This window comes from Ornithorhynchus anatinus, chromosome 2 (assembly GCF_004115215.2).
Source record: "Ornithorhynchus anatinus isolate Pmale09 chromosome 2, mOrnAna1.pri.v4, whole genome shotgun sequence".
Lineage (NCBI taxonomy): Eukaryota > Metazoa > Chordata > Mammalia > Monotremata > Ornithorhynchidae > Ornithorhynchus > Ornithorhynchus anatinus.
The window spans coordinates 138599848-138611003 of record NC_041729.1 but is presented as its reverse complement, the minus strand read 5'-3'; the positions used below and the strand labels follow the sequence as shown (position 1 = coordinate 138611003).

At 44.6% G+C, this 11156-nt stretch overlaps 1 protein-coding gene across 1 annotated transcript; it reads right to left on the bottom strand.

Moving 5' to 3' along the window:
* Positions 1-1996: 1996 nt before the first annotated feature.
* LOC100078416 (olfactory receptor 52N2-like) lies at positions 1997-2977 on the bottom strand. The gene has a single exon (XM_007659353.3). The coding sequence runs from the start codon at positions 2975-2977 to the stop codon at positions 1997-1999; it is 981 nt and encodes a 326-aa protein (XP_007657543.3).
* Positions 2978-11156: the final 8179 nt, after the last annotated feature.

The following is an 11156-nucleotide window of genomic DNA, read 5'->3' as shown; positions in this document are numbered from 1 at the left end:
GCAGCTAAACCCTCTTTCCCCCAATTTCCCTCTGCTCCTCCCCCTCTCCCTTCCCATCCCCTCAGCACTGCACTCATCTGCTCAACTGTATATATTTTCATTACCCTATTTATTTTGTTAATGAAATGTACATAGCCTTGATTCTATTTATTTGCTATTGTTTTAATGAGATGTTCATCCGTTTGATTCTATTTATTGCTATTGTTCTTGTCTGTTTCCCCTTATTAGACTGTAAGCCCATCTAAGGGCAAGGACTGTCTCTATCTGTTACCGATTTGTATATTCCAAGCGCTTAGTACAGTGCTCTGCACATAGTAAGTGCTCAATAAATACTATTGAATGAATGAATGAATGAATGAATGAATAGCCTATTCCCTTATGGTACAGGGACTGTGTCCAATGTAACGTTGTATTTACCCCAGGGCTTAACACATCATAAGCATTTAGTAAAATGGAGAGCAATCACAAAACAGAACTTAAAACTAAGTCCAAAGGCTTAAAATCAATTGTGGTCACAAATGAATATCCCCCTCCCGCCTCCTAGCCTTAGGGCTTTAAAATGTCACTCAGCCTGCTGCAGACTAGTAGAGTATCACTCTCTGTTCCACTTGTGCTCTTAACTCTGAGTGGTTTCTCCCAAATCTAACAGCCCTGGACCCAAGCTCGACGGCCACTTTTGGTCATCCAGAAACAAAAACAAAAGAAACCGACAGCCCGGTCTCACTTCTCTTCAAGCCTTATCACTGGTTACAGCCCTGAACTGGAATTAGTGCCTTCTACAGTGCTGCTAGCCAGACTTTTGGAGCTGGTGAGATGGTGAATGATTCTTTGCCTGCAGGATGCTGGAAAATGCTCAGTACGATGTTCTACACCCAGTAAGCGCTCAATAAATACCATTGATTGATTGGCTAATTAACCAACCATACATCTAGGAATAATCTTCAGTCCCAGGGAACCAACCATTAGTATTTGTTTACAAATAGTGTTGACAGATATCCTTTACTATTGATAAATTCATTCAGTTGTGTTTACTAAGTGCTTATTGTATGCAGAACACTGTACTAAGCAGGTGGGAAAGTATAATACAACAATAAACAGTGACAATCCCTTACTGCATGAGCTCACAGTCTGGGGAGGGTGAGGGGAGAGATGGGCATCAGTACAAATAAACAGACAGCAATACAAATTTATAAATGACAGACATATACATAAGTGCTGTGGGGTTGGGAGGTGGAGAGAGCAAAAGGAAGCAAGTCAGGGAGACGCAGAAGGGAGTGGGAGATTAGGACAGGAATGGCCAACAGGATGATCATACAAATCAAATCCAAATTTTAGAGTACATACTTTCCAAAGTAAACATTTATGACAAAGATAGATGGATATTCTTCTTGGCATAAACCAAGGAGATGTGGATGATATACTAAATGCCACTGTTGATTTCTTCATTCCTTGGCCCCCTCTTTTGAGGAAGACCCTTCCCCTTAGAGAAAACCATTGTGGCCTAATTGAGAGTGAGGATATGGATTCTAATCCCATCTCTGACACTTGCTGTGTGAGCTTGGGCAAGCCACTTACCTTCTCTGTGCCTCACTTACCTCATCTGTAACATGGGGATGAAAATTGTGAGCCCTACGTGGGACAACCTGATTACCTTGTATCTACCCCAGTGCAGAGAACATTGTTTGGCACAGAGTAAGCGCTTAACAAATGCCAACATCATTATTATTATTATTATTTCTTCTCCAGTTTTTCATTATTATTATTTCTTCTCCAGTTTCTTCTAAGGTTAAAAAGAAATTCAACATCTTTTCCTCCCTCCTTTTTAGAGCCTGTAAGCAATGCATTGAACAGGGAATGTGTCCAACCTACTTATCTTCTACCTACCTCAGAGATTAGTAGAGTGCCTGACACAAAGTAAGCAAGTAAAATGTTATTATCATTATTGTTGTTATCATTATCTTTAACATTATTATTCCTCAACCCAGTTGAACTAAGGTCAATCTGGTCTCTTAGGGGTCAATGCCGTTTTCCAACCCAACAGCCTGACCACAGCTTCCCGGATCTGCTTGGTCTTCACCCCATAGATGATGGGGTTCATCATCGGGGGCAGCAGCAGGTACAGGTTGGCAATGATGATGTGTACATGGTGGGGGATGGTGTGGCCCCCAAAGCGGTGGGTGAAGAAGGTGAAGAAGGCCGGAACATAGCTGATGATGATGGCAGAGATGTGAGCAGTGCAGGTGCTGAAAGCTTTGCGCTGAGCTTCCACCGACGACAGGCTCACCACGGCCTTGAGGATTATGGTGTAGGATGCGGAGATACAGAAGATGTCAAATCCTCCGATTAGAATGGCAACCATCAGCCCATAGATTGTGTTGACTTTGATGTTGCCACTGGACAACTTGGCCACAGACATGTGGTCACAGTAGGTGTGGGGGATGACATGGCTCTGACAGAAAGGCAGTCTCTTGGTCAGGATAGTGAAGGGAATGATCAGAAAGGCCCCCCTGAGGAAAGTGGCCAGCCCAGCCTTGGCGATGACGGGGTTGGTCAAGATGGTGGAGTATCTCAGAGGGTAGCAGATGGCCACATAGCGATCCAGGGCCATGAGCATGAGGACTCCGGATTCCATCCCTGTGAAGGTGTGGACAAAGAACATCTGGACTAGGCAGGTGCTGAAGTCGATCTCCCTTAAATTGAACCAAAAGAGAAGGAGCATTCTGGGTATTGTACTGCTGCACATGGCCAGGTCCGTGGAAGACAGCATGGCCAGGAAGTAGTACATGGGCTGGTGCAGTGCCTCCTCATGACAAATGAGGTACAGAAGTCCACAGTTCCCCACCATGGCGATGACATATATGGAGCAGAAAGGGAGGGAGAGCCAGGCATGTAGGGCCTCCAGATTTGGGATGCCATTCAGGGTGAAAAGCATTGGGGTGAAGCTGGAGCTGTTGCAAAATGACAATGTCTGCCACATTCTGCATCAGCCTTGGTGCTCTGAGAAGGGTGGGGAGAGGAGAAAGGCAGCATTTACAGTTTCAGATCTCACAGCTGCCAATTTGCCTGGGCTGGATCAGGTACTCACTCCGCCTGAATCTTAGAAGGCAGGTGACTCATTCCAGCTCAGGAGTTGTAGATATCCCCCAATCTTGGTGTTCAGAAAACAGTATTTCTCCATGACACTGCCTGTGCTGAGCCAAGAAATTGATCTCTTGCCACTTCTGAGCACAGGATCTAGAATTTCCCCAAACCTGTAGGCAGAAGGAGTGATTTCCCACATTGTTCTATCCAAATTCCCCCTGGTCACCCACACCCCCTGTCTTCCTTGTTCCATTAATCTCCTAGGGTTCATGGAGGTAGCATGGACTGTGCTCCTGATCCTATGCTTTTTGGTGGCTGTCATGAGTCTGGCTCACACGTTCAGGTAAGTCACCATCAACGTCACCATAAGTCTTTAAGTCCATCCCTGCTCCTGTCAGGCATCTCTCCTATAGATTTGTCCCTGTCTCACCCCACCTGGCACTTATAGAATCCCTGATACTCTCTCACCCCATCAGGTACTCAATGACAAGTCAAACCACAGTGAAACCAAACCACCACAGTATAAAGCATAAAGCTTTATTCGATTCTTAGTCTAACTGAAGGGGTAAATGTATTTACACAGACACAAACTCATACATACATAGTTATGTTGTCTGACTGTTTTCCTCAGGTTCATGCAGATGGTCTCACATCAGAATAGTTCAAGGCATCTGGCTGCTCACAGCGCATGGTCCTGGTGCAAGTCTTTAGATGGTCCTTGGCGGTCATGCCATAGGCATCTTGGGTCATGTGGTTTTGCCACCCACTGGGGTCGGATTCTTTAGCTCATGACAACCACCTGCTTCAGCTGTTCGGCCCTTGAGTTCGGCCCAAGCTTGCTATCTTATTTGGTTGGTCGCCACCGCCCCCCCCCCCCCCTTATATCCACTCATGTTAGTTGTTTCACATGAGTTGCGGCGGGTCCTAATTCGCTGCTTTGACTTGCCTGCTCTCTCAAGCCATTACCAGTTAAAGCCCTGGGGGACAGCAATCCCTCCCCCCGCACCCAACCCATGGGCTGTTTTTGCAAGACAGCTTACCTCATGTACCTCCAGCAGTCCTCCTTCTGCCTGATGGCAAGACGGTTCAGTGCTTCCTCAAGGTCCACCTTCTATGCTATTGGTTCCTCCTCAAATTTCTCCTTCTATGTTGTTCACGAGGTCAAATGATCGTTGCTCATAAAATGGCTTCTATGTTACAAAATGGAGTCATTCATACGCTCCACAGTGGCCACATGACATTCTTAAAGGGACAATTTCACATGTCATTTAGTAACCCCCAAAGACATCTCCTGGCCATCTGGATCCTTCTGATGTAGTTTTAAACAGAAAATACAACTCCATCCCCAAACCTGCTCTTCCAAGGGGAGCAGCTACTGTGAATTTTGTCAGGTCTATTCCTCCACCTTTGATTCTCTGGGCTGTAACATCCCTCCCCTACCCCAGACACTTGCCCCTTGTTGTGTTCCCAGTGCATACTTCTTGGCCAATGTCCCCACCTCCCTCGACCCCCTGTTTCTGTATATTCCTCTCACAGTGAGATGTCCTGTTGTATTTACAGCAAACACATCATGTCCATGGCCTCTCAGAAGAGGTTTTAGAAATGATGAAGTCTTACCAGAAAACTGGCTCGATCCTGGTTGTGTGAAAAACCCAGAAGGCAAGTGGCAGAAAGAGATTCGGGAGCATCAGGCTATGGGTTGGATGAAGGTACAGATTTGACTTAGTGTTTCTGTGGCTCTTCCCCAGAGGGTTCTCCAGCCAGCATGGCCACAGATATTTGTACTTCCTTCTCTCACTGGCTCAGAGGCTCCAATGGCAGAGGGACACGGATCGTAATCCCAGAGTTGAGGCTCTTCAGAGCCTTTGAGCCAATCTGAGAAGAAAAACAAAAAGTGTGGAAAAGTTGACCACTGTCCCTATGGTTGAGTTTGAGCCTACAGGGGCTCTTCATAATGAACTCCTAGCCACGTGATGGAAGGTTTCTGACATCAAAGAGTCGAGCCCCTACTTCCCAGAATAGCTATGTGCACTACAGTTGAAAGCATGGCATGTTTCTTTAAAGATCTCCATTCAGCAACTATCCCGGTATTTATGAAACATAGTGTTAACAATAGTCACTGTCAGAATGTTTTCTTCTATCTAACCTAAATTATCTTTAATGTAGTTTAAGATTGTTCTGTTTTCAGTGGAAATAAAACCAATCACTTCCACTAAATAACAAGATTAAGCTAATTGTAGCCCTTCTCTTCTAAATAATTGCTACACCACAAACTTTAATGTCTTCCTCTTCCTCTTCCTCCTTCTCCTCCTACTCCTCTACCCACCCTTCTCCTCCTCCTCCACCCCTCCTCCTCTTCTTCTTCCTTGGCCTCCATGTCCTTGTCCTCCCCATCCTCCCCCGCCTTTTCTTCAGCTTCCTACTTCTCTTTCTCCCCTCCTTCTCCTTCTCTTCCTTTTTTTCATCCTTCTCTTTCTCTTCCTCCTCAACCTTCTAATCCTCCTTGTCCTTGATCTCTTCTTCCCCCTTCTCCTCCTCTTCCCTCTTATCATTATCATAGTCATAGTAATAATCCATATTTATTGAGGCTCTATTGTGTGCGGAGCACTGTCATGATTACTTGGAAAGTACAATAAAATGAAAATATATTTCTGTCTTTGGAAAGTTTGTGAACTATAAGGGATCACAGACAAACACACATTGTATACAAACAGAGGGAACAGGAAGAAAATTTTAGCATATTTCATTTATTTTGTTATTTATGTTACCGTTTGTTTTTCCCCAGGGACTAGCTTAGCTATGGAGAAAATGAAAAAATGAAAGCATAAATGACAAAATAAATTCCATAAATTATTTTACATATACATAAATGCTATTGTGACTGTTGAGATAGAATGAAAAGGGGACATAGTAAGTAATTGGAGGAGGTGGGTTTTCAGGAAGTGTTTTAAGATGTAAAGAAACATGGTTCAGAAGATTTGAAGGGGGAAGGAGTTCCAGGGAGGAGGAAGGATGTGAGGAATGGGTTGCAGATGAAGTGTCAAGTGAGATAAACTGTACAAAGATTAGCTTGGGACAAGAAAAGATTGGGTGTTGGGATTCAGAAGGGACAGAGAGTAGAGATGCAAGGAGATAGCTGGTGGAGAACCATGAATCTAATTCTCAGGAATTTCTCTCTGATTCTGTGAAATTCAGATTTGCAGAGAGAAGTGAGTGGTTACTGGACAGTTTGAGGAAGGAAGTGATAAATTCTGAACTATACCTTAGGAAGTTTGATTCAGTAAGCAGACTGTTAGGTAGGGAAGAGGAGAGGCTGGAAGTGAGGGGGGGCAGTAAAAAGGCTGATGAAGGAGTCCAGCAGGAAGTGACAAGGGTGTAGCCCATGCTGGTGGCTATAAAGGTGAAGAGAGGAAGGAGTGGGTCAGGGAAATATTGTTCAGGTACTCTTTCCTTCACCATGAGAAGCAGCATGGCACAATGGATAGAGTATGGACCTGGGAGTCAGAAGGTCACGAGTGCTAATCTCTGCTCCGCCACATCTCTGCTCTGCGATCTTAAACAAGTCACTTCACTTCTCTCTGCCTCAGTTACCTCATCTGTAAAATGGGGATTGAGAATGTGAGCCCCAAGAGGGACAGGGGCTGGGTCCAACCTGGTTCACTTATATTTTCCCCAGTACTTAGTGCAGTGCTTGTCATACAGTAAATGCTGAACGATTATTACTATTATTATATTATTTTTATTATTAACTCTTCTAACCTCTCTCCCTCTACCCTATGAACCTCTTCTAGTTGGAGACCTGTCCAGCAATGGGTGCACTCAGAAAGATCTTATGTGATCTTCTCTGCCATGTCCACCCTGCCACTTAATCCACAGAAAATCCTTTGAAGACTTCTGAATGCCAGCATCCCAGCATTGGATTCCTGCTTCAGGACCAGATGTTATCATCAAGAATTTCCCTCAGGACTTTTCCAACATTTGAGGTCAGGTTCTTCAGATCTTGGCCAACAAAAATCCAAGGGATTGTGTCTAGTCACAGTGTCCTCCTCAACTCTACTGAGCCCTGCAGTAAGAAGAATTTAGGTTAGAATAAGGAAGAATATTTTGCCAGAAATATCTATTGTATATTCTCTTTTTCTGTAAAAAGAGAGAATAACATCTAAGAACTGGGAGAGATGTATTCAGCTTCCAAGGCAAGATGTTGGGTGAGGTGGCCCTAGATATTTCCACAAACCTGGGGAGTTTCAGGTTCTACAGAACTTCTCTCTCTTGCTGGGTTTGGTGGATCATCCTACTATCCAATTCTCATCATCCCCATCATCATTTCTGCCCCCCAGGTCCCACAGTCCCATCAGCAGCATTATTATTATCAGCAGCAGCTCCATTGTCATTCCTAATATCACTGTTCTCATCAGATTGGAGAAGCAGCGTGGCTCAGTGGAAAGAGCATGGGCTTTGGAGTCAGGGCTCATGAGTTCGAATCCCAGCTCTGCCACTTGTCGGCTGTGTGACTGTGGACAAGTCACTTAACTTCTCTGTGCCTCAGTTCCCTCATCTGTAAAATGGGGATTAAGACTGTGAGCCCCACGTGGGACAACCTGATTCCCCTATGTCTACCCCAGCGCTTAGAACAGTGCTCGGCACATAGTAAGCGCTTAACAAATACCAACATTATTATTATTATTATTATCAAATTTATCCATCATTCATTCAATAGTCATTCAATAGTATTTATTGAGCACTTACTATGTGCAGAACACTGTACTAAGCGCTTGGAATGAACAAGTCGGCAACAGATAGAGACAGTCCCTGCCCTTTGACGGGCTTACAGTCTAATCGGGGGAGACAGACAGACAAGAACAATGGCAATAAATAGAGTCAAGGGGAAGAAGATCTTGTAAAAACAATGGCAACTAAATAGAATCAAGGCCATCATGATCACTGTCATCTCCACCACCATCACTACCATCATCAGAGGTCCCATGTGATCCTTCCTAGCCTGGCCCCTTTATGTTCCCCAACTTCACCCACTTCTCCCCTAACTCACCACCTTCCCCAGTTGACTAAGAACAAAGCCACCTCTCTCCCAGAGTCCAATCTCCATTGAAAGCACCCCAACAGATCAGAAGTAGGTGGAACTGCTAAATGTACTACTCCTACCATTCCCCTTCTATTCTCCATCTACACTCACTCCCTTGGAGAACTCATTTGCTCCCATGGCTTCAACTACCATCTCTATGCAGATAATACCCAAATCTACATCTCCTCCCCTGATCTCTCTCTCTCTCCAGACTTGCACCTCCTCCTGCCTTCAAGACATCTCTACTTGGATGTCCTCCCATTACCTCAATCTTAACTTAAAATGTCCAAAACAGAGCTCCTTACCCTTCCACCCAAACCCTGTCCTCTACCTGACTTTCACTATAGATGGCACCACCATCCTTTCAGTCTCACAAGCCCTGACCTTGGCATTATCCTTGACTCCTCTCTCTTATTCAACCCACATATTCAATCCATCCCCAAATCCTGTCATTCTCAACGTGACAACATAGCTAAGATTTGCTCTTTCCTCTTCATCCAAACTGCTGCCACAGTAATATAATCATTCATCCTATCCCACCTAGATTATTGCATCAGCCTCCACGCTGACCACCGCACATGCTGCTTCTCCCCACTCCAGGCCATACTTTGCTCCAATGCCCAGATCATATTTCTACAAAAATACTAAGGACATGTCCTTAGGATGGAGTGGCACCTCAAAAAACTCCAGTGGTTGCAAACAAAAACTCCTCACTGTTGGCTTTAAAGAACTTTATCACCTTGACCTCTTCTACTTTACCTAGTTTCTTTCCTACAACCCAGCCTGCATACTTCACTCCTCTGGTGCTAACCTTCTCACTGTGCCTCAGTCTCATTTGTTTCACCACCAAACCCTGGCCCACAACCTGTCTCTGGCCTGGAACGCCCTCTCTCCTCAAATCCGACAACTTCTCTCCCCTCTTTAAAACTTTATTGAAGGCACATCTCTTCCAAGAGGCCTTCCTAAACTAAGCCCCACTTTTCATCATCTTCGATTCCCTTCTTTGTCATTCCAACTTCCTCCCTTTGCTCTTTCCCCTACTCCCAGCCCCACAGCACTTATGTACACACCTGTAATTTTGTTTATTTGTATTGTTGTCTGTCTGCTCCCACCCCAGACCACCCTGGACTGTGAGATCATTGTGGGCAGTGAATGTCAGTGCTTACTGTTGTATTGTACATTCTCAAGAGCTTAGTACAGTACTCTGCACACAGCAAGTGCTTAATAAATATGAATGAATGAATAAATGAATGAATGACTGAAACTGAGGTACAGAAATGTTAAATGACTTGTCCAAGGCCACACAACAGGCCACTGCTAAAGATGGGATTAGCACCCTGATCTCTTGATTCCTGCTTTTTTTCTGCTAGACCATGCTGCTTTCCTGAGCCTCCTAGCACTGGCTATGGAACGACAAACTGCTAGAACAGAGGAGATTGCTTCAGTCAGTTCAGCCACATCTGATCCTGAGGAGCAGGATCTCTCAACAGGAGGATCTTCTCCCCTACTCATCACTTTCCCCAGCTGACTAAGAACCAAGCCACCTCCCTCTCAGAGTCCAATCTGCATGGAAACTAGACACCCCATGGATCAGAAGGAGGTGGAACTGCTAAATAGTCCACTCCTACTACGAAAAGTGAAAGCTCTTAAAGGATCTAGGGACTAAACCTTTGAGTCTAGCAAGAGAAGGGCTAACCCCTACACTAATCCCTAGAAGACCAGCCAATCCAGCTACCCATACCAGCTTTAACCTTGGGAATCTTGGGGATGGGGGTAGGTGGCTGTGACTGGAGGCTGTTGTGATTGGAGCAGCTATCTTCACACCCAGGAATGGGGCAGGACTGGTACAGCTTCCACTTCTCCCTCCTATCCAGTAGAGGATACTAGGGATCCTGCTAGGATCTGCTAAGATAATAATAATAATGTTGGTATTTGTTAAGCGCTTACTATGTGCCGAGCACTGTTCTAAGCTCTGGGGTAGACATAGGGGAATCAGGTTGTCCCACGTGGGGCTCACAGTCTTAATCCCCATTTTACAGATGAGGGAACTGAGGCACAGAGAAGTTAAGTGACTTGCCCACAGTCACACAGCCGACAAGTGGCAGAGCTGGGATTCGAACTCATGAGCCCTGACTCCAAAGCCCATGCTCTTTCCACTGAGCCACGCTGCTTCTCGATCAGATCAGATCGCTAAGATCAGAATCCTCATCATTGAACCTCTCCCCAACACTGAGGACGATGCCCCACAGGGAACGCAATTCACAGATCATGATAATAATATGATGAATAATAATAGAACATGGCAACTTGGTCAAGGTTAAGTGGGAAATTAACAGATGTAGTTCTGATGTGCCTGAAGGGGCCAAGGAGCAGTAAAAAAGCTTTTTGTCTTTGGTTTTTTTTGGTCACTCAGGAGGATATTTTCTATGGCCACAGAAAAGAAGTAAACTGTCCCCATTCATAAAATAATCTCATCCTTTATCTCTTCTCTTTTCTTCATTTCTTCTGTGTTTTTCCATTGTCCCTCACTTTTGGGGCAGAAAACCCTTAGGCTCCCCCTAGATATCTGCTAGAGTTTTGAGAAGCCTACTGAGCTTGTCTTTGGTTAATTTATCATCCCCTCAGGTTATATAACCCCAACTACTACCTCAGTATATCTGAGCCAACTACTCTCTTTGCACTCACACCCACCTGTACCCTATCTGTTCGTGTGAATTTATACATCCTTTTACACAAGCAAGCACTTATTTATTTTTGGTTTTGCCCTTCTTCCTTTGATCTGTAAATTATTTGATTTTCAATTCATTCAGTTGTATTTATTGGGCATTTACTGTGTGCAGAGCTCTTATTAAGTGCTTGAGAGAGTATCATATAAAAATAAAATGGCATATTCCCTGCCCACAAGAACTTACAGTCTAGAGGTGGGGAGACAGACATTAATACAAATAAACAAATTACAGATATGTATATAAGTGCTGTGGGGCTTGGGGGAGGG

Excerpts from the sequence above, each read along its gene's own strand:
- LOC100078416 (XM_007659353.3), bottom strand. The coding sequence starts at position 2,977 with ATGTGGCAGACATTGTCATTTTGCAACAGCTCCAGCTTCACCCCAATG.